Genomic DNA, 27,360 nt, shown 5'->3' with positions numbered 1-27,360 from the left:
CGACTTGTGGTAAAGCTCATGTGTGGTTCTTAAGGTCCTCAGTGGTAGTCAAAAGTTGGTACCTTTTGACTATTGCTGTGGATCTTCCCTTAGGTAGCTGTGTGTGTGTGTTTATTTCGAGTGGTTGAAAGGATGAATAGAAACAAAAATCAGGTGCACTATGGACCCGTTTCCTCACTGGAAATCCACTTGTTTGACAAACAGAAATAGGGGGAAAATTGGCATTTGCAAATTTGCTTGTCTAATCATTTGCAAAATGGTATCTGTACATTGCAAAATGGTATCATTTGTCTAATCATTTGCAAAATAGAGTATCTGTTTTTTCTCAAAATCCCATTTCTACCACCTTCATTTTTTTTGGTTCATTAATCTATTTATTCTTGAACATATATGCCCAAAACCACGTGGCAATGAATTGAAGGGCCAAAATTTGAAGTAAATTGATTTCTTCTTAAAAAAGAAAGACGTTTATGTATAAAAATCTTCTTATGAATTGTTCTTTCATGTCGAAAGATATAGTAGTGCACGTAATGTTATATGCCTTTAGATCTGAAAGAAAATGTACCTATTACTTTCATTTAACATTTCAAAATTATTATATTTAGATAAACTGGCCAATTTTGACCTAAGTATTACATTTCACGAATCTTTATATAGCTTTAAATTGAATATTTTTTAAACATGAAAGACTACTGTACAATAATTTCCAAATGTGAGTGACCATTTGACCAAATTTTGCCCATTATCCTGAATTTTCTCCTCTCCCTTTCCCTCCTAAAATCAGCCATGGCCACCATTACCGTAAACTTCATCAACTCCAATTTCATTCCTTATCCCTTCAAATACCAATTCTTGTCAAACCAAAATTCACTCCTTGCAGATTTCCTAAATCCCAGAAAACTAATCACCTTAAAAATCCAATGTTGTACCAAAACATCACCCAACAAGAAGCCCAGAAAACCACCCATGGACAAGAGTAATTCTTCTAAGAATCCCAATTCCAAACGGGCACCTAACCGCAGAAGATCCTCAACATCCTATGGAACTTCGAGGAAGTCAGTTCTGAAGAAGAGCTTTTCTCAAGAACAGGTGTATTTCAGTGGTCCGGTGTCAAATGACCCCGTGGTCGGAATCATTGGAGGTGGCATGGCTGGCCTCATCTGCGCTCTTTACTTGGAGAAACGAGGGATTCGTTCCACTGTTTTCGATACGGTTAGTTTTTTTTTTTTTCGTTTTGATTTTCCAATAGATTCCCATTTCATTTTATGGGATTTTAGCAGTGAAAAGTAATTCAATTTTGTACTGCAATTTTTTGGAAGAAATAGTAAAATGGATTCATTTAGCAGAACCAGAAGCTAGAAATTGGGGGGGCAATATTAGTAATGTTGTGTACTTGAGGAGTACTCTCACGTTTGAGTTTTGGAGGACAATTGCAAGAATAAATGAAAACTTTTAAAATTCAGGGGACAGAATGTGATTCGTAAAATCTTTGAAGTGGTGACCTTGCATATCTGCCAGTGATTCTATGAATGTGGCGAATGCCTGTGGTTGTAAGAAGTTCGTATTGGTTTTACATTTCTTTGTGGGGTGGATGATTTTGGAAACCAATTTTACCATTTGGATGGGAAGTCTACTTCAGAACATGACATGTGGCTTTTGTGTTTTTCCTCAAAGGTTGTACTCCACATTAACATGAGTGCAGAGCAGAGTTGCATAAACTTTAAAAATTTAATGGAGTCAAGTTGTTGATGGAATGAGTCCTTAATGTAGGTACGAATTGGGAAATAGTTGACTGCTAACTCAAAGAACATGTAAAGGGAAACGTGTTATTGGCTGTTAAATACAAAGATAGACTCTTGAACTTCTCTGAGATTTTAGTGGTAGCTTAAATTTGTTTTTGGTTTCAAAAATGACAATGAATTTTATTTTCCCTGTTGATGTATACTAATATTGGACTGTGCTAAAAAAGTATACGCTTTCCAATTATGATTTAGGGACTTCATGGGCTGGGAGGAAGAATGGCAACAAGAATTATCGATCCCGAGCCCTTGATTTTTGACCATGCAGCTCAGTTTTTTACGGTGACTGATCCTGAGTTTGCTAAGCTGGTTCACTTGTGGTCTGAAAAAGGGCTGGTACGGGAATGGCATGGTACAGTTGGTGAGCTTGAGGCTGGTGGTCATTTCACTCCTCTTCCAAGTTCTCCACCCAGATATATAGGTGCTAATGGAATGCGACCTCTTGCAGATACTATTCTATCTCAGGTAATAGCAAATTCAAGTTTTGTTTCTCTTACTTATCAATGCTCCATACATGAACAAGGAGAGAAAATATTGTTTTATGTTTATCCTCCTGCTTTGCAAGTTCTGTGCTCTAAGCTGAGAAGAACTTTTCCACCGATATATGTATCCCCATTGTGCTTTAAAGTATCTAACTTGTATATAAAAGGAGATGCTATGGAAACAAATGATGAAGTAGTAAATGAGAACTTGGTTTAGAAAGAGACTAATCTACAATGTCTTGATACCTGGTGATGATTGAAAATTAAGAATCTTGTATAGAGAACTGCATTCACTTCCTCTAGGATACTTTCTGCCTTGGCCAATTAACATTTTTGCAATGGAGTGACTGCCCTTTGTTTCTCTGTCTCTACTATCTCCATTTGTGCTTGAGCTTTGGATAGTATAGACTAAGTGATGATGATTGAGCTAATGAATTAGGTGACAAGAGATGCAACTTATTTTGAGAATGATCTCATAGGGCATAATTTCCCTGATATTGGTTATTTAAGCCCTTGCAGATTCTCAACCCTTGGCTGTCGTACTTCTATATATGTTTAAGTTAATACAGTAGATTCCTGAATGAATAGTGAATTCTGTAAGATGTTGTTATGATCATGTTCTGAGATCTACACAGTTCTGAAATTTGTTCATTGTTGCTTAAGCCTTGCACTCCTAGTTTCTAGCCATGGAATTTTGAGGCATCAGACTAATTGTTGAGAAGTTGTCTCGTATTGTTTTTGTAACTCAAATGCTATTGTTTATGTAACACATATTTTGATGGAAATTGGCTGCAACCTTTTTTCTTGACTTCTTTTATATTTAGTTGTCGGCAACCTTTTGATGTTGCTTGGATAATGTGAATTGCTCATGGAGATTAACTTTCATCTTAATCCTTTTAAGCTTTAAGTGTGTATTTGGTTCTGTCAATGTCCAAATTGGTTTGTAAGGATCAAAGTTTTACATGTATGCAGACCCATTTGGTTAATGTGGTGCGGCCTTGCTGGGTAAGTACGCTTGAGCCATTTAATGGAATGTGGCACTTGAGTGAGAAGGGAAAAAATTGCGGGCAGTTTGATGCAATTGTTATTGCACATAACGGTAATCATTTTGCTAGCAAGTTTCATCTACTGCTATTGTCATCTCCCTGTTCTCCTTAGAATTTTAAGTTATGTTTTGTGAATTCGGAGCACTCTGAACTTTTCATTGCTAGATTGGATAAAGATTGGGTGGATTAAAGGTGAAAAAACATCTTTTCAAACATAAGGAGGATAAATTTAAGAAGCCTGTTTAAGGCCTTCTTTTATTTTGAAGATGCCTAATGTCTGGATGACCTCTTTGATTCAAATCTGGAAGGAAATCAGAGTTGGGAGAGGCCAACACTTTCTAAAGTATTTGTAATGCCCTGGACCCATGGGCTAGCCTGAGTAACTTTTGAGCTGAAATTACGGGTTCAAAATGGTTTCAGTAGCCCATGGGCCCAGGCTTATATATTAAGGCTTTTCCTTTGTGCGACTCTTTGAAGCGGGGTCTCTCGCTCACCCCTCCTTTTAGGACCTTTACGAGGACGTAGAGGTTGGTAACAATCCAAACTGTCTTCTTAGTCGTGCGCGGATTCTAGAGGTGGCTTGTACGGGCTCTAGAGGTGGCCCCGTTGAACGTGACACTCAATCCCGCACAGTATTTAGTTCCTTTGCACTTTTTTGCGTAGTCGGAACTATAACACCACTAGTCCTAGGCTCACCCCACCTCCACGCAGAGATCACACGAGATTCTGATACCATTTATAATGCTCCGGACCCATGGGCTGGCTTTAGTAACTTCTGAGTTGAAAACTTCAAAATGGTTAATCCAAATTATATAATAACCCAAGGGCCTAGGGTTTGCTCTGATACCATTTGTAATGCTCCGGATCCATGAGTTGGCCCGAGTAACTTTGAGTTGAAACCTTCAAAATGATTAACCCAAGTAATTCAATAACCCATGGGCCCAGGCTTATATACTACGTTTTTTCCTTTCCTCAAGTCTGATGTGGGACTCTTTGAAGCAAGGCCTCGCACTAAATGTCACGTTCCAAATCCGATAACCGTATTTAAAAATATTTAATTCAAAATTTGGAGTGCAAGACTCGTATATCCCCCCGTAGGATACAAAGCTATCTATTGAATTTATTCATACAAACCAAATAATTACACAAACCATAGTATAAGCTTATAAAAGTTCCACTCCTAGAAAATCACTCTTATTATTTTTCATATTAAACTCGTAACACACATATATATATATATATATATGTGTATATTACTAGAGCACAAAAGCCATGTAGGTTATGCTTTAGCAATTTTAACTCTAAAAACATACTCTATCACAAAAACTATTCTATAAATCTGCTAGACTTAATTCGCATCTGTAGGAGAGTAAACAAGTGGGGTGAGCACCGAATACATCTACTGGATCGAGTATATTAATATCACATAGCATATTTAATAAAGCCATTTTGTGGAATTCAAGCACAATTAGCACATTACATGCATATTACATATGTAATGCACAACTACAGATGAATTCATATTTTATTATTCTTTAATTATAATCTGTGGAGTCTTTTCTCTTTTCACTTTACCTTCAGTTAAAGAATATGCTAGGTTACTATTATATTCTGTGACAGGACCATTATAAACCACTATTCTTTCCCGTGGTAGGGTCATATATCGGTTAAAAACTTAGTTTGGATAATTACTACAGTCACTATTCTTTCCCATGACAGGGCCATTTGTTAACTATTATATCCTGGGAGGGCTGTACCGATATTCAAATGTGGCAATTCTAGAGTCCTTTCGCATCCTTTACTTATTTTAACAAGTCCAATATGCTCAAACATCATAATACTCACTTTTAAATACAAAGTATAATCATAATAGGCACATAATCATCAAACAATTACATATGCTTAAGATGCTTTAGATGCTTTAAATAACGAGCTTAAGATGCTTTAAATAATAGTTCCTTATCTCAAAATCTAATAGAATGTATGACAGTCTTTCTTCTCCTATCTGTCTCCTAAATGCTTCTGATTCTCCTAGTTCTTGGAACACACAAATAGAAGGTATGAAAAGAAGCGAAAGCGGTGCATCCCAATTAATAGTTTTATTTCTACTTTGCCCCTTCATTTCTTTTAATACTTTTAAAAAGACCCCAATTAATAAATTAGTTTCATCCTGAGAGACACAATTTGGGTCATGGGGTTTGGGGTATTTCATCTTACCCTCACAAACAAATTTCGTCCTGAAAACTTGACATGCCTGATTTATGATTTGAATAGGAACATCCTCATATGCCAAATTTTCTTGTAGTTGCAATGGTTCATATTCTAATACATGGTTGGGATCAAACACATACTTTCATAGAAGAGACACATGGAATACATTAAGTACCCTCGACGAATTTGGAGGCAAGGCAAGTCGATATGCCGAATCTCCAACTTGTTCCAAAACTTCAAAAGGGCTGATACAATGAGGGCTTTGCTTTCCTTTCTTCCCAAACCTAAGTATTCATTGCAACTCAAGATCCCTTCTTTTAAAATCCGCCCAACTCTTTTGTCTATCTTGGGCTGCCTTAATTTTGTCCAAGTACTAGAAGAATCAGGAGTTTTGGGGAGAAAGAGGTGAAGAGAGACTATCATACCTGATTCTATTAGATTTTGTGGTAAGGAAGTATTATTTAAAACATATTAAGTTCAAAGTTGTAAAATTGAGGTGCGAAATTTTGATGGTCTTAATGGCCACTAGTTGGGAGAAATGAGACTTAATAGCTGTAATGAGTTTTATTGGAGTGATTTCTTATATATGTTGCTATTAAAATATAATCAAGCATGTAGTGTAAATATATACACAAAACTAAAAAGATTTTGGAGCATTAAGAGTCAAGAACATTTTGAAATTCAACCATTCCCGTAACAACAGTTAGCTTGGAGCAGTTTTGGGAAATCAACTATAATTTAGTATAGAAAAGTTGAAATTGAGTGTCATCAATTGCGTTTGAAACTAGATTCAAAAATCTTTTTGACGGTATAAAATTTAAGTTCTAGTTCATTTTTTAAAAATACCAGAAAATCTGTAAAGTTGGCTAAAAATCAGAACTTGCACAGCTAAGGACTGAGAAATTGCAGTGACTGGCGGTTTGATTTACACCAATTTATGATTTGAATCTCTAAAAGGTGTTTCTAAAGATTGTTAGTGCTTTGAGTCAGTTTTCAACGACGCAAGTTTTATGATTTTTTGATATATGTAACTCGAATTACAATTTTCAAAGGAATGTTGCCGGTGTTGATATTTCAAATGACAGCATGGTTTCGACATTAGATTTCATTTGTTCACAAGTCAATTGAGATAAATTATGTATTTGACTATTTTTAGGAGGTCTGAGCCAATAGTTAATGTTGTAGTTTTACTATTTTTGGAGATGAGAACAGATTGGTGTGACTTTTGGCACGAAATTAGAGTTGGTCTAGGGATTCAGTAAGTGGCTCTTTCATGTCTCTGTGATTTTTAAAATGTATGCTCTATTTGCTATTTGTTACAAAAAAATGTACTTGATTACAAAAAATGTACTTGATTATCTATTTGCTATTTGCTATTTGTATCCTCTGGGGAGGATATGCCGGTGATGCACTCCAAATTGTAAGTTAAATATTATTAAATACAATTATCGGATTTGGAGCATGACATTTAGCGGTATCAGATAAAAGGTTGCTTAAAACATTAGACATAAATTGTCTATTGTAATTTAAGACATAGCTTAGGAATAGAAAGCATTGTTTCAAAGATTTGTAGATACTAATGGTTTAACTTGTCGAACGTAGTCAAGTTTGTGAATGACCGGAAAGAATAAAAATACTGATATTAATAGCCAGACTCGTGCTGATGAGGTAGAGAATGCAAAGATGGAAGTCCCACTGATAGTCTTAGTTCATAAAAATAGATGACCAAGGTGCACTTAGAGAACAAGAGAAGCTTCTGCTAGTGCTCAAACTGCTGCAACCAACACCTAGACAACCTTTAATGGTAATAGTATGCCAGTAGAAATGGGGTCAATTTTACAAGCTATGGCTCAAGTGATACAAAATCAAAATAAACAACAACTGCAACGGCAACAGTTAAAGCAACAATGGATGCAAAGCATTTATTTTGAGAAACTCCACAAGGCGAATGCTCCAAATTTTGAAGGGGGACCCTTACCCCAATGTGGTGTTGAATTGGATTGCCCAAATGGAGACTAAGTTCAAGGCTCTGAATTTTCCAAACAATATTCAGGTTCAAGTTCCATTTTGAATTGGTGATGCAAAAAATTGGTGGTGCAGAAAATTGGTGGAGATCAGTGGAGCCTATGATGGATGCTAAAGAAGATGCTATAACATGGGAGTTTAGAGATGTTTTTCTTGATCAATGCTATTCAAGAGATTTAAGAAAGAAAGATAAAATGACTTCTATAATCTGAAGCAAATTGGAAACATGTCAGTGCTGCAATATGCAAATAAATTTGTTTTCTGGGACGTTTTTATCCAAAAGCATTTGGAATGAAGAAAAAGAGACGGTAGCTTCGAACAAGGACTAAGGGACAAAATTGAGCGCCAAATGTCCTCCCATAAATTTACAAATGGTATTAGTGCGAATCTCGCATGGTTTTTGCATTGGGTGAGCCTAGGATCAGTGATATAATGGATTTGACCATGCAAAGGAGTGCAAAGGAACTAAGTATTGTATTGGGCTAAGTATCATGTTCCACGGGGGCCACCTCTAGAGCCTGCGGCGCTCTAGAACTTGCGAGGCTAAGTGCCATGTTGGATGGGAGCCACCTCTAAAACCTGTACGAGCCACCTCTAGAGTCTACACACAACTAAGTGGATAGTTTGGATTATGACTGACCTTTGTGAGAACGCAAAGGTCCAAAAAGGAGGGGTGAGTGTGAGTCCCCGCTTCAAAGAGTCCCAGACTCAAGGAAAGGAAAAAGCTTAGTATATAAGCCTGGGCCTATGGGCTATTGAATAACTTGGGTTAACCATTTTGAACCCATTGTTTCAGCTCAAAAGTTACTCAGGATAGTCCATGGGTTTGGGGCATTGCAATATTCGCTGATCATTTGTATCAATCTGATAGTTAAACTGATACAGTAGCTTTGTTTGGAAAGTTTTTGCTTTCTGTTGATACGTTTCCTTCATATCACAAATATACTTTGTGGGTATTGCAAGACAAAGAGACCATTCATTGTTCTTTGTAGCTTCATTAAGTGTGATTTGGCTTTTCTTTTGTTTCATCCATATGTGTTTCTCATTTGTTATGGCAGGAAAATGTGCAAATAGATTGCTGGCATCATCAGGCTTACCACTAATTGCAAGACAAATGAAGGTATGGAAGAGTTAAACTAAAATAGAAATTTTCTGCTGCTCTGGGTTCCCTTTTTTTTGAGTTATTACCCCTGTTGCTTGCAGAGGCTCAATCTGAGTTCCATTTGGGCTCTTCTTGCAGCTTTTAAAGATCCATTACCCCTCCCGGCCAGTGCAACTGCATTTCCTTTTGAAGGAGCTTTTGTGAAAGGAGTTGATTCCATCTCATGGATGGCTGACAACACAAAGAAATTCTTAGGCTCTCATAGCCATGGCCCTCACTGTTGGACATTTCTCAGCACAGCTACTTTTGGAAAGCAGAACAAAGTTCCACAAGTTAGTGAACTTCTTTATTAAATGCCTGATTTTGTTGAAGCATAAACCTAGATCAGATTCTTGGTTGGCACATAGGGTGGGTTTGTAAAATAAGATAGCGTTAAAAAAGTGGTCATTTAGGCAGTTTACCTGATGCCAATTTATTGCTTAGTTCTGTGCATGGTTAGCTGTGATTGATAACCTTCCTTCTTCCTCGTTACTGACAGACCATTATGTTGGTCTTTTAGTCTCTCTTGTGTGCTGTTGATCTTTATCGGCAAATTGGGGGAGTTAGTTGTAACCAGAGAGAGAAGATTTTTATCTTTCCCACATTGTACTCTGTAGGCCAAGGAACTGAACCTTGTCTGGAATCTGAATTACAGATGCATAACCTGTTGCATTTTTCATTGAGTAGATTGTAGAAGAGAGTTAAGGGTCTACTTGAACGAAATTTTTTTTTTTCTTTTTTAGGCAAAACCCCAATAGGGGGAGCTATGCCAGCCCCGAGTTTTATTAAAATATAAATAAAAGATGGTGGGGCACGTAAACTTGATGTCCAATACAAGAGATAGTTTGAAAGAAATGATTTGTTCCATATGTTAAGAGCTAATTTATTGGCTATGCCAGGAAAGTATTCCAGTTGCCACAGCACAGAGGGTGAAGGAAACTATGCTTGCAGATGTTGAGTATGCACTAGGACTACCGAAAAGCTCAATCCAGACACCCATTTTCAGTCGAGTGCAATTGTGGTAATTAATGATGCTCACTAATTTTGTTGGAGCTGTGGCTGTGAACTGTTTGATGCACTTTTTTTTCCCCTTCTTTTGGTGTGTATCTTGAGAATTTGGCTAGATTTTCACCTTTGCTTGGGTGCTACTTCTTGTTCCTCTGCCATGTCTATGCTCTGGTCTCTCACACACATCAGTTATTTGGTTTTCTTTTGCTATCATTTTCTGATGAGGTTGATTCTGCTGAGGTACTCGTGGTCCATGGTTGTAAGCTGGCAAGTAAGCTGCTTAGTCTGTTCTTATATTCTTCACTTAGGATTTCTCTTAAAAGACAACTTGAGTTTTTTCATGAGCTCCTAGCTTTGCCTGTCCTTTTGTTGAGTCATTTTTAGAAGACAATTTTATGTGCAGATCCAGCTAAATGTGTTATTAATGGATGTAGTGATTACGCTTTTAAATAATGTTCATTCCATCCTGGTGCTTTTGATTAGGATTAATAATGTTCATTCAGAAGCTTGTGCAAATTGTCCAAATGGTCATAAAAGGTAAAACAGCTCATCTAGAATTTGATATTTGGCTGCAAATAGACATAGCTTCTCTTGAGCTACTATTTAGTTGACATTGTACTGGTTGACCTTGATCTCAAGTCAAGTGATTGAATGCAGAGGCAAGCAAAGCTCGACGTCTAAACACGCTAACCTCCAGTACTTGCAGGCTAGACAAATTTTTTACAAATATTTTGAAACTATACCATGCAGATCCTTTACACATGGAGACACATGTTTGTAACTAATTATTACCAGCTTACTTTCACAAGTTGACTGTAACAAGTACCGATACAGATCTCTCTCTCTCTCTGAAACCCCTTGTCTTCCTCTATCCATCTCTCCACCCATAAAAGCCTCTCTCTGTTTTATGCGCACACAGAATTGACATCAATCTCTTTTCCCTTAACTTGTACCTATTCGCAGCACTAAATTTGGTATCCATTAGCTAGTACACGGATGAGTATTTTTGCATTTTTGCATGTTTTAAAAAATTTCAATTGACTTTTGCTGTGTTCTGGGAGATCAAATTTTTGTAATTTCTAAACTTGCAGGGGTGCAGCTCTACCTCTAAATACTCCAAATGTTCCATGCATCTTTGATCCTCATGGAAGAGCTGGCATATGTGGTGATTGGCTGCAGGGTTCAAGCTTGGAAGCTGCAGCATTAAGCGGCATGGCTCTTGCTAATCATGCAAGTTCCTTTTCTTTTTCTTGTTCCTCCTTTGTGCGTACCAGTTAATTTCCTGTATTATGTTAACTAAGATTACTGCAACTCTACTGAAGTGTCAATATTCCAATACTTGTATCTATTCAACCCACGTGTTGATTTGATCTGTTGTTACTGGACATGCTCTGAGTAATTTTCTGGGCAAAGGAAAGATATTTTTTTTAGCAGATGTTATAGTCATCGATTCTCTCAAATGCTAAAATCTAACACAGTATGACAATGCAGATAGCAGATTACTTGCAAAGTGGGGGGCAGTGTCCAGATGAATTCGCTGTTGGTTTAGGCAATGAGTTCCAACCACTGAGAGGACATGATATTGGGCAATTTCCAGGATTGCAGTCTGAGGAGGACATAAACAAGCCGCAGGCTGTTCAGCTTAGTGCCTGAATGTACATGTGGGTATAGTTCTATTAGCATATTGTGTTTTTGTTTGCTATTCTCCTTTTTTTTTTTTTTGGGAGGGGGGGGGGGTTGGGGCAACGAACCAAGCTACTCGTGAGCAGCTTGTTCAAATGCTCGACTTGAGTTTGGTCAGTCTTTAGTCAAGTACAAGCACGATGGTCTTATGCTCAAAAGCCCGTCAAGCTTTTCGAGCTTTTGTATATATATTTCTATTTTTTTATGAATTAATTGTAGAATTACTTAAATATCAATATTTCTAAGATTAATTACACGTCCTACCATGTCCTACCAGCTTATCTTTTGGAATAGTCAAGGGGTAATTTTCCATTTTAGATTAATCAAAAAATAAAACAAATTGACCTTTAAACTTTAACCTCTATCATTCTCTGACTATTAGCAAATCACAACTCATAACCCTAAGCAACCCACCACCACGCTCATCACTCACCCTACCAGCACTCCACCACCATTGATAACCACCACCCTTTGTTTCTCAAGCTCAGCCTGTCAGTTCTCACCCCCACAACTGGCACCAACCACAAGTGCATGTCAACCCTCAGCTGCTCATCTTCACCGCTTGCAGGAGTCACAGCATCAGATTCAGCTGCAGATCCTCAGACTCAAAAGCTCAAGATTGATTTTTTTTTTTTCAATCTGAGATGTTGAGTTTCATTTTCTGATTGTTTTTTGTTGAAGAATGGAAAAAAGAAGAGTGGTGGGAAGGAAATAGTGAAAGGGGGGACAATGGATACGGTCCTGGTGGCAAGTCAATTTTGGAATGCTGATGTGTCTCTTTATTTTCCATACAATTTTGATTGTTGGCCTGGTTGGATTTGTCTGGCAGTGATGGTTCATGCTTAATAATCTGAAAAGTAGGTGTGAGTTTTTCTGGCAGTGACGGACCAATTGTTCATGCTTACAATTTCCTTTGATTTGCAAATGATTTCTTGCTTTCATATATGGTTTTTATTGGATATTCCAGTTGAGAGAGATGCTTAATTCATCCTCTAGTTGTTTTGCTTTTGAGAACTTGGATGATTTTTTTGTTCTAGAAAATTTGTCTGGTTTGAAAGAGGTTCCAATATATATATATATATATATTTTTTTGGGGTGGGCGAGGGGAAGGGGAACTGGTTGAGGCTTGAACGAGCTCAAATATTGGTCGAGTCAAGTTTGAGCCTCAATTTTTTTTAATACTCGATGAGCTTGAGCTCAAGCTCAAATTCGGGTATGCTCTTTTGTCTGTCGAGTCAAGCTCGAGTAGGGGTATATTCACCCCTAGTCTTATTTTCAAGTTCAAATGATGGTGCTTGAGTTTATTTTACGATGTGCTAATTGGTATTCTTGGTTGTTTTTATTACTTTTTGTTTCTGGTTCACTTTTTTAACATTAAGAGACAAAATGTGCAAGTGTATAGCAAGCTTTACTTCATCATTGAGCTTGTCTGGAAGCATCCTTAGAGATGTACATCATCTTAATATGAAAACCATGGATGTAAATCTGCATCTGTGGATGAAAAGCAGTAGCTAACCTCTGATGTTGTTGCATGTGCTGAGGCTTGAGAGCTATAATTGTATGGTTCTTCTAGTATGACTCGTGTTGACCATCGGCTCCAGATTTAGATTTAAGATTATAGGTTTCAAAGATCAATGGGTCATTGTTTCATGAAACAATTACTGCTTATTAGATGGTTGACTACATACATGAGCTATGTGCTACTAGATCATTAGAACATAGTCAATAGGTGACCTCCAAAACATGGTCAGTAGATGAGCTCCAATCTTATTTCCCCCCTTTTGCCCACAGAAAAAGTTTTAAGACATGCTTAGTTAGGGATTTCACCATACATTAGATTGAACATCATCAGCAGATATCTATAATTGGTTGTGGATGGAAGGTTTGGGTAGGTTAGGTGATGTCTTTGATTTCTGAAACAGGTTTTTCATATATACTTCATAAATCTCTTGAGCTGCTTATGGTTTTGCTGGATAATCATTCTTGTTGCGGTGAAGACACATGACTAATACAATAATGGAGCTGTTTGTTTTCTTTACTGTTCATCTGTTGTTTTCAAGAAAAGTAGGTCCTGAAGATACCATAATGTGCCAAAAAATGTATATACATATGCAGCAATCGTATATGTCCAAGTTTTCTTTTATGCACTTGCAGGTTTAAAGAGACTGCAGCAGAGCGTTTGTGGATTCAACATCAGGTCTATATATGAATTTGGAACTTGGGCGTTTAACCTAGCAGGCTGGCATCCAAGTCCATGATATAGATTTTTGTGGATGAAGAGATCAAAGAAGCACGGAGTACATAGGACGCAATGCATCTGAGAAAGCAACAACGGTTTGTAGTTTTCTGCTCCGCTCTTATGTGCTGATGGTGGGTGGAACTTTAGATACCAATTCACAATTGTTGGCTGTTCTTTCCAGTAGATGTTGTGGGGATGGAATATGTTAAATGATGATATGGTACTGAACAAAGATCATGTTGAATTGACAGCCACATTTTAGTGATTACAGTCTTGTTTCCAGTCTCTTAAGTTCTTACGAGTTGGTCTCAGCAGGAGAGGTTTTCTTGTTTCGTAGGTTTGACCAAGTTATTTCCCGAATAAATCAATTTTGTTTGTTATATGTTTGGTCCCTTAGATTTCATAGTTCATGTTGTTTGTGACAGCTTTGCAATTCATAGCAGAATCAATCCAAAAGGCGAAGTATTGTAATTTAAACCTCAAACTCACAGGCCCAATGTTTGTTGCGATAAATCTGATTAATTTGGACCAAGATGATGACTAATTATTGAGAAGTTAGAAAAAGACTAATTAAAACTATGGAGGATTAAGGTTGAAATTTTGCCAAATGAAGTAACTTGGATTAATGGTATAAATTCATTCATCAGAGCTAATAAGAAAAACACGTTCAACGTTGCTATGGTTCTCTGGAAGCTGGCCTACGTTTACTTCTATTCCTGGTCTAGAATTTGTTTTTGTTGAGTCCTGTTTGAGTTGATTACAGTGAATATATTTATCAAGTATTATATTTCGGTGAACCTGACAGTTTATTAAACACTAAAGTATATTTTGTAAGATTAGAGAATAAGAAATTGAAAAATAACCACTAGAGGCCATTTTTTAAGTTGTTTAAGAAGCCAAAAAAAAAAAAATTATAAATTAAACTAAAAGAAAACTAGTTAAAATTCAAGCTTTGATGGACTCGATTTTGGCATATAATAAGTTAAAAGGGAAATAGATTCAAACACAAATAACATCAGCTCAATCCAAAAAAGTCGGGGGAATATTTTTGAAGAAAGAAAAGAGCTCTAGGACGGCAATGGGTTGCGTCCTGTCGTGTTCATTCGTGTCATTCTCGTTTCCGTGTGAAAAAATCTCAACTCAGACCTAACCAATTAATCTTTTGTACCATGTCGAATCATGATTCGTTTATTAATAAGTTAATACGATCTAACCTGTCTAACTCATTAAGTATTTTGAACAATAGTAATTGTTGTCAAATAAATTTATTAAACACGCACTCTCATCCATTTACTCTCAGTTATTGAAGAGTTTTCAACTACAAGTTGCACAATAAAGTCTTCAAAGGTTAAAACGTAAAAGCAATTCCAAAATTTCAATGCTAGTTTTCGACAAAAAGAAAATTCATTACTGAAACACTACATAATAAAATACATAACTTAAATAAGATCTAATAAAATCTTCAAAACATAAAAAAAAAATCTTAAGGTTCAGAGTTTTCAATGAAAACAAAGTTTAATACTTCCATACATAATCAGGCATGAAAGTTAAAATAACAAAATAATACAAAACAAAAAAGATGAGGTTCAATTCAGTTATTGGGCTAGCGTATAAACGTGTGGGTTAACTTAACCTAATCCGCATATATTTTTGTCATTAACATGGGATCCAATAATAATCCACTTATATTTAGGTCATATTAATCCTATTAATTTAAGATCATTTTCCAGTCATTCATGTTCATGCTGCCTTATTGTGCTAGAAATTGCCACCATCAGAGCTCTTCTTTTGGTTTAATGCAATTTGATACCAATTAATAAATCTAATATCCTCTCTCCTGATTATTGTATAGATTTTAAGAAAGACTAACCAATTGGACAATCTAAATGGATTATCACGAGTAACATCCTAAAAATGTGGCGTAAAATGATAATAGAAACTATTCAATTTATTAAAAGCAATAATAGATTATTCAACCAAATAATAGGAGTAGAGAATCGAAAAATGTGAGGAATTGTCAAATTCCTCATCCAGATATGAAAAAAGGAATTATGTGATATGATGTGATGAGAGAGAAAATTTAAAAAAGAAAATGGAGTGATTGATAAAAAAAATAAAGAAAGGATCAATCATACAAATGTGTAAAAAGTTTAAAATTACTCCATTTTGATCAAAACTTACCAAAAAAAAATGGAAGTCATTGTTACAAAAAAAATAAAATAAAATAAAAGCAAGAAATAGGCATATTTATAAGTTGAACCAAATAATAAGGTTAGAGAAATGGAAAGATGTCAAGAATTGTACAAATCTTAATGTGGATAGAAAAAGGAATTATACGATTGTGGTTGGGGAGAATTGAAAAGAAAAGAAAAGTATTATTTGAGTGTACGGGTGTAAACGAGTCTAATTAATCCAAAGATTCTAATGTTCAAGTTTTCTAAGCATGAAACTAATTTTGAAGAAGTTGAACTTTGACTTGATTTTCAGCATCTCATGAAACACATGCTCAGCAGGAAGTGGGTACAAACACATCCCTGAATACCTTTTTATTCCTCCACTTCCATAATTAATAGAATTCCAAGTAGAGCTTGATACACAAATAGGATTTAATCGTTTTATATATTGGGAACATTTTTCCCAGTTTCAAGTGAAAAAAACGGGAATTGATTTTGCATAATCGGATTTTCTCCTCCACTGTGGCAAAATGTTGCCTAGAAGGCTTTTCTGGAGGTTTGGAGGCTGAGAGCTGGCTACAAAAATGAGCCCTCCAGTTTCTTCCTGGAGCTTTTTCAGGGCCAAGTACTCGGATGAACTTGCTTCCTCTCTATCTTCCTTCCAGTTGAGTTATGGTCACTGCATTTAAAGTTCTTAATCTTTCCTCAGTTGATGTCTCAGACACCCCTGCATAATTGCCTTCTAAGAAGAAACCAGGATGCTTTGGTTGAGGTAATGACACAGTCTCGTTGCTTAACATGATGACGACTGCTGCCATTGTCGGCCTGTCCTCTGGATGTTTCTGAACACACAATAAAGCCACCTGAATGCATCTCAACACTTGCGATTCGACAGATGATTCCTTCAAGCACTCATCCATTAACTGCAAGGCCTTATCTTCAGTCCACAACAGCCATGCCTGGAGATGAAAAAACATGCTAGGCCTGGTCATGTTTAAAAGTATAGAAATTCAGTGTAAGAGAAAGGAGATAGGAATTGCTCTATGTTTCATTACATGCCCTAAAAGACTCTGATGCTGATCTGAATGGTCAAGTGTCCTATTCCTTCTGCCACTCACAAGCTCCAGTAAGAGCACACCAAGACTGAATACATCAGATTTGACTGAATATGTCCCAGAAAATGCATATTCAGGGGACATGTAGCCACTGCACGAAACATCAGATTTTAAGTCAAAAAATGGCCACTTCACAAATCCAGCACTAATGGTTGTCGTGCTTACTATGTTCCTATCACCGTCCTTGTCTTGCCTTCTGTCTGATCTCCTCGAAAAATCTTAGCAATGCCGAAGTCAGAAATTTTTGGGTTCAACTCATTATCTAGCAAAACATTGCTAGCCTTGAGATCCCTGTGGATAATTCTTAATCTGGAGTCTTGGTGAAGATAAAGAAGTCCCCTTGATATTCCCAGGGCAATCTCAAAGCGATTTTTCCAAGTAAGCAACTTTTTTCTACTCTGATCTGCAGGCAGGATGTGGTATTATCAGTCGGTTCTTTGTTATTTTTGTCAGCCATCTATAATTGATCTTAGCTGCTAAAGATTGAAGAAAGAAAATCAGACCGAAGATAAAATAGTCCAAGCTCCTGTTGGTCATGTATTCATAGATTAGCATCCTTTCATTTCCATCAAGACAACAGCCTAGAAGCCTCACAAGATTTCGGTGTTGAAGTTTGGAGATCAGAATAACTTCATTCTTAAACTCTCCCAGACCTTGCCTAGAGGTTTGTGAGAGTCGCTTCACTGCTATTTCTACCCCAGTTTCCAATCGACCCTAAAATATTCAAATAAGAAGTAATAATTTTATTCAATTCTTTTAAAGCTAGAACATAAGTAAGTGTACCTTGTAAACAGGTCCAAATCCACCTTCTCCAATTATATTGGAGAAGGAGAAGCTCTTAGTAGCCAAAGTCACAGCTTCCAATTGATACAATGGCAACTCTATGTCGTCATTGCTTTTTTTGATACCTACAACAACTTGCTCCTTGTAAGTAGACTATAGTTTTCTGTTGGCTTTACCTTTTTCTGAAAAGACAGTTGCATTGCACTTAGAGTACAAGATTTTAATTAGAACATCAACTAAAGAAACGAATGATACTTGGAAAGGTAAATGGATGGTAAGGCTTGACAAGTCCCTGATACCTCTTTTCTTCTTCCTTCTCCTGATCATGCAGCATATGACGAAGCAAAGGACAAGTATCCCTCCAAAAACTGTTGGAATCACTAGAATAAGCAATGCTCTTTTCTTGTTCTGATTTTCGATTGCATCTGCATTCAGAAAATTCACTGTCACTGGTTGCATCCATAATGCTGACAAGTGACATGAATCCCTACTGTTTAGCAGGCTAAATCTTTAACTGATTAAAGGCATTACTGACAACGTCACTGGGAGGAACCGCAGGATGCATACGACTAATTAATGTACGTTGACGTTTGCAATAATGATTCAATGCCCAAGTTGTTAAAATTACATTACAATAACTAAAGAACGAATATGAGAAATTATGGAGATAGTTTACCTAATTCTGATTTTGGCATCCGTAGATATATGTCTTGCTCGCTATATTTGTCATCATATTCTTGAATATCAATTAAGTCACCGAACCACATCAGACAGCCACTACCTCCGCTGGTAATATTAGAGTCTGTGAAAGCAAAACAAGAACAATCCTTCAGGCATTCTCTCTCGCATTCCCGAGTGGTCATGCTCTGACTCAGCCGAAAGTCCAAGAGGTCTGGCAATTTAACATTTTTAAGCTTTAAAAAGCCTTCTCCTGACTTGCAATCCAAGGGGGTTCTCCTCTTGCATCCACCAGACCAAATTAGTACATCCCAATCTCCTTTTGACTTTGGAACAAATCCGTCCAAGCACTGACAAATTGGATTACTATTGATCCTGCAAATGCCATTAGGACCACACTTACCATATTCTTCACACATATCATAGGGCAGCTTATACATGAGTATCCAATCAGAACTTCCTTTATTCATCATATAGGCTTGAATCATGCCCGACTCATTCAACGTTACCCTCGAGAGTACTGAACTATCCGTCATTTCATACGTATAATATATTTCTGTATCATTATAAACAAAAATAGGCGCAATAAAACTGCTGCTCCTCACATCAGAACCACTAAATCGCTCTCCATTCCACGGCCCAGTGCGGAACTTCTTCTCTGATCCCTTGCGAAGAACAAACTGAGGCAACCCAACGTTGTCGAGTTTGTAAGTGAATTCTCCAGGAGAAGCGTCACTTTGATTCCTCCATGATGTCAAGTACCAAGTTTTGCCAGTCCGCAAGTTTATTCCTTTCCTCATTCCAGGAAGAAGTGTGTCAGTTAGGAAATCAAAGCTCTGCCATACATAGCTTTCTGCTTTAAGATCATCTTGTCTTTTGAGAACAAGGTTTCCAGAATCCAAGAGCTCTGCGACCAAGTTCATTTGAGCATCTGCCGAAGAAGAATTCGATGACCAGATGATCCTTTTCGTTCCATTGAGAAGTACAAGATTTCCATCACTGTGGATTGTTAGAACTCCATCTGAATCTGTTAGTGGACTTACCTTGTTTGCAACCCACACAATCGTTTCAGGAGATCTTTTGTACCATACTCCCAGATATCGGTTAGTGGAACCTGGGGGTTTAAAGAATCCCAGCACAAAAGTTCCACCTGAGGAGACCAGAGTCTCACCATCGGCCATGGTTTGGTTTTGGCTGATTCTATCGGTTCCATTGCAGGATCGGATCATGAGAAACGAAATCAGGACGTAAGAAAACATCGAATTTGAGATGGACTCCATCTGCATGTCCGCAAATCAGCTACTCTGAAAGTTGCATTTTCAACAATTAAACAGTCATACTTGAAAAATATTCTACTATGTACATTTTTTTCCTTTGAACCATGGGTTTCAAACTTGTCGGCTGGAAAATGAATTGCAAGACTCGGAAGAAAACTACTCAACTAGATATTTCCTGTCATGAGGATATGACATTGTCAATCGCTCTTGATTTGTCATCAAGTCTCCTGGAATTACTAACCGAAGCACCGGCGTTTACTTGCAATTTTAAGAATTTTTAAGGTGTCAATTTTTGTGACAATCTAAATGCGAATTTCGGTTCCATCTGTTTATTGGAAAATAGGGATATTAAAGATAACTTTAAAAGTTACAACACTCTCCTCCAAAAACTTTTCCTACGATACTGTTAGAATAAATCATCCCTACTACTAAATGCATGTCACATGTCCAAGATGTGAAGTTAAAATTCAAATTGAGATGATATTGCATCTAAACTCGCTAATGTACATGCTTAAGAAAGTTAATCCATAATTAATGATATCCTATTTCACTATCTGTACATTTGAAGTATCTTAACTTGTTGATTTATAAGACACTTTTATAGATCTACCAAACAATATAGTTTACCGAAATCATTGTTTGTTATAAAGCATAGGTATACACGTGGCAAGCTTTACAACGGTCATTGAGTAACTTATGGACTTTTCCATAAGTTGCTCAATAGTTAATAAAAGTGTGTCAACTAGGGATATAAACGGGTCTAAACACATTGAACACTTTAGCGTTCAAATTTGTCTGATTATTTTGATAAGTTCAATTTTTTTTTTTCAAATTTGACTTGTTTACTTTTCGAGTCGTGGTTGAATGAGTTTTTATTGAACAGAACTCAAGTTGAGCTCAGGTGACATGAACATGTTACATGTAAATTTCACTTATATACTATTCGAGTCCAATTTGAACCAAACTTAAAAATTTATCAAATACAAATCATTATTCAAACTTGATTTGATTAGTTGACAAATCAAACTTGAACGAGTTGTCATCGAGTTGAATTCGATTTCAAGTATTAAATGGTTTAGTTCGTCTTTCAACCCTAGTGCCAACTCAATTATTAATGAGTCTAGTTGGTAAGGTTGCGAAGTCAAATTTTTACGTTAATTAATCAACTTTTTTCTTTCCATCCAACATTTCCTCTTAATCCGCTCTTACAACCAATGACGATCCCTATCAATTTCTCCCCAACTGCTATTGTCCCTCTCCCTCTCATGGCATTGCAAACCACCTCCTTCATCTTATCCCCCGATAGCAATCAACCTCCACTCTTTCTCCGCCACGAGCTAACTCAATCTCTTCCCACTCCTCCCCATTTCCTCTTCCTCATTCTCCTACTAACAAACACCCTTCATTCCCCCTCGTCCCCAACCCCCCCCCCCTTCCCCCAAAAATAGCCAATCCATCTGATTTGGAAAAACTGGTATAATAGCAAATTACCATGATTGTTCTTATTTAACCCTTAGACTTTACACCTCAGCATGAATTAATTCTGAAACTTTTGTATGAACATCATATTGGTTGAGATTTGCAACATATAACTAACTGGCAAAATTGGGACTTTATAGGATCCTTGGACATACTTTTCAAATATGAGGGCCAATTTCTGAAAAAACAAAAAACCTCTGATAGAAAGTTCATCCCTTCTATGTAGGCATGCGGCAAAAAATAGTAGTGCAACACTGATTGGGAACGTCTAGAAGGGAGGAGTGAAAGAAAAAAGTGGATTAATTACTATTAAAATTTGAATTGGCATCATTTACCGACTGGACTATTAATAATTGAGTTGGCACACTTTAATTGGCTATTGAGCAACTCACAGAAGAGTCCTTAAGTTAATCAATAATTATAGTAAAGCTTGTACACGTATATTGTATCCGTATTTGAACCCACGCCTACTGTTGCTTCATGTATTGAACGGGCCCGTTCAAAAAGCTTGGAAACTACGCTGAAATTTCCTTGGGTTTGGAAGAGATTCAAGAAAAGGATGGCTCAAGTAAAACATTTGGAAACCATTGGGCCAATGGCTCAGTGGCCACCTTGGGCTATTGGTGAGGGTCCAAACCTTACCAGTAGCGAAAAAAATCTAAGAGTATGACGGCGAAAAAAATCTAAGAGTTGTGCCATAGCTCCCCCTCCCCCTAGATTAGGATAGAGTAGGTTATACAAATGTATCGTTGCTGACAAAAAAAAAAAAAAGTAAAACATTTGGAACTACACTGAAATTTTCTTGTTTTTACTATTAGTATTAGTAAGTTTAATTTAAACAAAAAGAACTTTTGTCAAATTATAAGTAAATTACATTACTCAAAGTGTAAATTTCTATTTCTAACTAAAACTTACCCTTTTAGACATATACTTACTGATTTTAATTAAAAACTTACTAACGTTATTATTAATTATTTTAATACAATATTTAAAAAGACACAAAAAAAAAACTTGATCTGTTGCTAAATTTAATGGACCTTTTCTTCCTTTGTTTAACGGAATTAGAAACTAAAATAATACCATTAAACAATTAGAAATATTAAAAGCCCGGGCTGTTGAGACTTCATACGGAAAATTGCAAAAACTTGTGTACTGTCATGTGCCAAAACCTGAACATAATCTCTAAATTACGATCAAGTTGCCAAGCTATTGATTAGTTGTTCCATAATACAAAGGTTGAGGACCAGTTTCAAGTGATTTAATGTTCTATTAGGAACATTTTTCCCAGTTTCAATTGAAAAAACCTGACTTTATTTTGCATAACCGGATTTTCTCTTCCACTGGGGCAAAATGTTGCCCAGAAGGCTTTTTTGGAGGTTAGGGGGCTCAGAGCGGGCTGCAAAAATGAGCCCTCCAGTTTCTTCCAGGAGCTTTTTCAAGGCCAAGTACTCGGATGAACTTGGTTCCTCTCTATCTTCCTTCCAGTTGAGTTATGGTCACTGCATTTTCAGTTCTTAATCTTTCCTCAGTTGAAGTCTCAGATACCCCTGCATAATGGCCTTCTAAGAAGAAACCAGGATGCTTTGGTTGAGGTAATGACACGGTCTCGTTGCTTAACATGATGACGACTGCTGCCATTGTCGGCCTGTCCTCTGGATGTTTCTGAACACACAATAAAGCCACCTGAATGCATCTCAACACTTGGGATTCGACAGATGATTCCTTCAAGCACTCATCCATTAACTGCAAGGCCTTATCTTCAGTCCACAACAGCCATGCCTGGAGATTTAAAAACATGCTAGGCCTGGTTATGTTTAAAAGTATAGAAATTCAGTGTAAGAGAAAGGAGAGAGGAATTGCTCTATGTTTCATTACATGTCCTAAAAGACTCTGATGCTGATCTGAATGGTCAAGTGTCCTATTCCTTCTGCCACTCACAAGCTCCAGTAAGAGCACACCAAGACTGAATACATCAGATTTGACTGAATATGTCCCAGAAAATGCATATTCAGGGGACATGTAGCCACTGCACGAAACATCAGATTTTAAGTCAAAAAATGGCCACTTCACAAATCCAGAACTAATGGTTGTCGTGCTTACAATGTTCCTATCACCGTCCTTGTCTTGCCTTCTGTCTGGTCTCCTCGAAAACTTTTAGCAATGCCGAAGTCAGAAATTTTTGGGTTCAACTCATTATCTAGCAAAACATTGCTAGCCTTGAGATCCCTGTGGATAATTCTTAATCTGGAGTCTTGGTGAAGATAAAGAAGTCCCCTTGATATTCCCAGGGCAATCTCAAAGCGATTTTTCCAAGTAAGCAACTTTTTTCTACTCTGATCTGCAGGCATGATGTGGTATTATCAGTCGGTTCTCTGTTATTTTTGTCAGCCATCTTTAATTGATCTTAGCTGCTAAAGATTGAAGAAAGAAAATCAGACCGAAGATAAAATAGTCCAAGCTCCCGTTGGTCATGTATTCATAGATTAGCATCCTTTCATTTCCATCAAGACAACAGCCTAGAAGCCTTACAAGATTTCGGTGTTGAAGTCTGGAGATCAAAATAACTTCATTCTTAAACTCTCCCAGACCTTGCCTAGAGGTTTGTGAGAGTCGTTTCACTGCTATTTCTACTCCAGTTTCCAATCGACCCTACAATATTCAAATAAGAAGTAATGATTTTATTCGATTCTTGTAAAGATAGAACACAAGTAATTGTACCTTGTAAACAGGTCCAAATCCACCTTCTCCAATTGGAGAAGGAGAAGCTCTTAGTAGCCAAAGTCACAGCTTCCAACTGATACGATGGCAACTCTATGTCATCATTGCTCTTTTTCATACCTACAACAACTTGCTCCTAGTGAGTGGACTATAATTTTTCTGTTGGCTTTACCTTTTTCTGAAGGTACAGTTGCATTGTACTTACAGTACAAGATTAAAATTAGAACCAAGAACTTTAAAAAAGGAATGATACTTTGAAATGTAAATGGATGGTAAGGCTTGACAAGTCCCTGATACCTCTTTTCTTCTTCCTTCTCCGAATCGTGCAGCATATGACGAAGCAAAGGACAAGTATCCCTCCAGAAACTATTGGAACCACTAGAATAAGCAATGCTCTTTTCTTCTTCTGATTTTGGATTGCATCTGCCTTGAGAAAATTCATTGTTAGCAGTGAACAGACTTTCACTGGTTGCATCCATAATGCTGACAAGTGAAGTGAATCCCTACTGTTTAGCAGGTTAAATCTTTACTGAAGAAACCAAAGGATGCATTCCATGAATGATTCAAGGCCCGAGTGTTACAAATTACATTACAATGGCTAAACAACGAATATGAGAAATTATGGAGATAGTTTACCTAATTCTGATTTTGGCATCCGTAGATATATATCTTGCTCGCTATTGTCATCATATTCTTGAATATCAATTAAGTCACCGAACCACATCAGACAGCCACTACCTCCGTTGGTAATATTTGAGTTTGTGAAAGCACTACAAGAACAATTCTTCAGGCATTCTCTCTTACATTCCCGAATGGTCATGCTCTGATCCAGCCAAAAGTCTAAGAGGTCTGGCAATTTCACATTTCCAAGCCTTAAAAAATCTTCTCCGGGCTTACAATCTAAGGGGGTTCTCCTCATGCATCCACCAGACCAATTTAGTGCATCCCAATCTCCTTTCAATTTCGGAACAAATCCGTCCAAGCACTGACAAATTGGATCACTATTGGTCTTGCAAATGCTATTAGGACCACAATTACCATATTCTCCACACATATCATAGGGCAGCTTATACATGAGTTTCCAATCAGAACTTCCTTTATTCATCATATAGTGCTCAATCATGCCTGACTCATCCAACGTTACCCTCGAGAGTTCTGAACTATCCCTCATTTCGTACGTATAGAATACATCTGTATCATTATAAACAAAAGCAGGTGCATTAAACATGCTGGACCTCACAGCAGAACCACTAAATCTCTGTCCATTCCACAGCCCAGTGCGGAACTTCTTCTCTGATCCCTTGCGAAGAACAAACTGAGGCAACCCAATAGTGTCAAGTTTGTAAGTGAATTCTCCAGGAGAAGGGTCATTTTGATTTTTCCATGATGTCAAGTACCAAGTTTGGCCAGTCTGCAAGTTTTTTCCTTCCTTCATTCCAGGAAGAAGTGTGTCAGTTGTGAAATCAAAGCTCTGCCATACATAGCTTTCTGCTTTAAAATCATCTTGTCTTTTAAGAACAAGGTTTCCAGAATCCAAGAGCTCTGCGACCAAGTTCATTTGAGCATCTGCCGAAGAAGAATTCGATGACCAGATGATCCTTTTCGTTCCATTGAGAAGTACAAGATTTCCATCACTGTGGATTGTTAGAACTCCATCTGATTCTGTTAGTGGACTTACCTTGTTTGCAACCCACACAATCGTTTCAGGAGATCTTTTGTACCATATTCCCAGATATCGGTTAGTGGAACCTGGGGGCTTAAAGAATCCCAGCACAAAAGTTCCACCTGAGGAGACCAGAGTCTCACCATCGGCCATGGTTTGGTTTTGGCTGATTCTATCGGTTCCATTGCAGGATCGGATCATGAGAAACGAAATCAGGACGTAAGAAAACATCGAATTTGAGATGGACTCCATCTGCATGTCCGCAAATCAGCTACTCTGAAAGTTGCATTTTCAACATTAAACAGTCATACTTGAAAAATATTCTACTATGTACATTTTTTTCCTTTGGACCATGGTTTTCAAACTTGTCGGCTGGAAAATGAATTGCAAGACTCGGAAGAAAACTAGATAGTATTTTTTTTTCATGAGGATATGACATGGTCAATTCCAGCCAGCTTACAGAAAACAGGAATACTTCGTAATCAGCAGAAATGCTGAACAAATCGATCCTTATCGCCCTTAATTTGTCATTAATTCTTCTAGAATTACTAATTAGAGCATCAGCGTTTACTTATAATTTTTTCTGTTATTGGCTGAAGTTGATTATTTTCTTTTTGTAGATAGATTTTTTAAGGTGTCAATTTTTTGACAATCTAAATGCGAATTTCAGTTCCATTTGTTTATTGGAAAATAGGGATATTAAAGGCATTGTAACTTTAAAAGTTATAACACACTCTCACCAACAATTTTTCCAAGTATATTGTTAGAATAAATCTTTCCTACAACTTGAAGCGTGTCACGTATACAAGATGTGGAGTAAAAATTCAAATTAAAATGATGTGGCATCCAAACCTACTAATGCATTGTAGGAAATTTAATTCATATTTCATTTATATTTTAAGGTGGCATTTGGTTCGCACCTTAGAATCGGATTCGGATTTAGGATCATTCATCCTGAATTTGGAATGGAGTCAGTCATTCTAATATATCTGTTTGATTCAATAATAGGAATGTGTATCATTATTATAGTTGATGTTTGGTTCGTTGACTCTTTAGAAATGGGATATAAGAAATTTCTAATTTTACCATAACATATATAAAGTTAAAACATGGACAATTGAAGATAAACCTGGTGTACGCCATCATAAAATTAAAACATGGACAATTGAAGACAACTGTAGATAATTGGCAGAGATTCGAGGGGAGAAGGGCAACAGAGAGGATGATGAGAGAGAGAGAGAGAGAGAGAGAGAAGCATTAGAAGAGCATCGGCTACTGCTAGGGATAAAAGTGTCAGCTGCTGCTAGGGATAAAAGGGTGTGCCTGTCTTCGATTACTTGGGATCCTCGGTGACAAGTTTCCTATGCCAATTCAATGCCACCTCTAACATTCCGCCAAGTGTCATATTATTATTTGGGGTTTTAATTTTTTAATAATTCAAATTGATTTGGTTTAACAAAATTTTTCCTCAACCTCTAAGACTTTGAACCGATCGGTCTAATTTTTCTTCCAATACTTTTGTACGGCAACCACTCAAGATTGGTTGCTTTGGGGAAAAAGAAAAAGATAACCCTAAACAAAATTGCCACACCTTGTCCAATATGTTGAAAGTTGAAGAAAGGTCTTGAATGTTGTGTCACCACTCCAAAGAGGATCTGACTGCGTTTTCATGCTAATGGCAATTACATTTTGTTTCTTGGTGCTATAATGAATAATCCTGTTAGACCGGTCACGTGGGCATCCGGCGGTTTTTCGTTTCACATTTTTTTGTTTTTGGATCAAAAGGTTGGGGGCAGATTTTGAATACCATTAATGTCATCTTGGTCTCTGCAACTATTC

At 37.0% G+C, this 27,360-nt stretch overlaps 2 protein-coding genes and 1 pseudogene across 3 annotated transcripts; 1 reads left to right on the top strand and 2 right to left on the bottom strand.

Annotated features, from left to right (window-relative positions):
* The first annotated feature begins 728 nt into the window (after nt 1-728).
* Nucleotides 729-14,071, top strand: LOC113763479 (renalase). 2 transcript variants are annotated; one of them, XM_027307306.1, is made up of 9 exons: nt 729-1,212; nt 1,995-2,264; nt 3,254-3,380; nt 8,622-8,683; nt 8,767-8,997; nt 9,604-9,725; nt 10,804-10,942; nt 11,204-11,373; nt 13,550-14,071. In XM_027307306.1, exons 1-8 carry the CDS (start codon nt 787-789, stop codon nt 11,363-11,365), a joined length of 1,539 nt encoding a protein of 512 aa, XP_027163107.1. In that variant the 5' UTR covers nt 729-786; the 3' UTR covers nt 11,366-11,373; nt 13,550-14,071. The 2 variants fall into 2 exon arrangements, with proteins under 2 accessions (XP_027163107.1, XP_027163108.1); XM_027307307.1 differs by having other exon boundaries at nt 11,204-11,377.
* Nucleotides 14,072-16,167: 2,096 nt separating this feature from the next.
* Nucleotides 16,168-19,694, bottom strand: LOC113760599 (G-type lectin S-receptor-like serine/threonine-protein kinase At4g27290). The gene is made up of 7 exons (XM_027303242.1): nt 18,383-19,694; nt 18,006-18,131; nt 17,707-17,831; nt 17,427-17,637; nt 17,089-17,326; nt 16,864-17,014; nt 16,168-16,767 (listed from the first exon to the last, which is right to left on the bottom strand). Exons 1-7 carry the CDS (start codon nt 19,668-19,670, stop codon nt 16,459-16,461), a joined length of 2,448 nt encoding a protein of 815 aa, XP_027159043.1. The 5' UTR covers nt 19,671-19,694; the 3' UTR covers nt 16,168-16,458.
* Nucleotides 19,695-22,308: 2,614 nt separating this feature from the next.
* LOC113763053 lies at nt 22,309-25,811 on the bottom strand (annotated as a pseudogene).
* Between the last annotated feature and the right edge of the window lie 1,549 nt (nt 25,812-27,360).

Source organism: Coffea eugenioides, chromosome 2 (assembly GCF_003713205.1).
Source record: "Coffea eugenioides isolate CCC68of chromosome 2, Ceug_1.0, whole genome shotgun sequence".
NCBI classification, from domain to species: domain Eukaryota; kingdom Viridiplantae; phylum Streptophyta; class Magnoliopsida; order Gentianales; family Rubiaceae; genus Coffea; species Coffea eugenioides.
The sequence above is the reverse complement of the archived record's forward strand: the minus strand, read 5'-3'. Positions and strand labels throughout refer to the sequence as shown.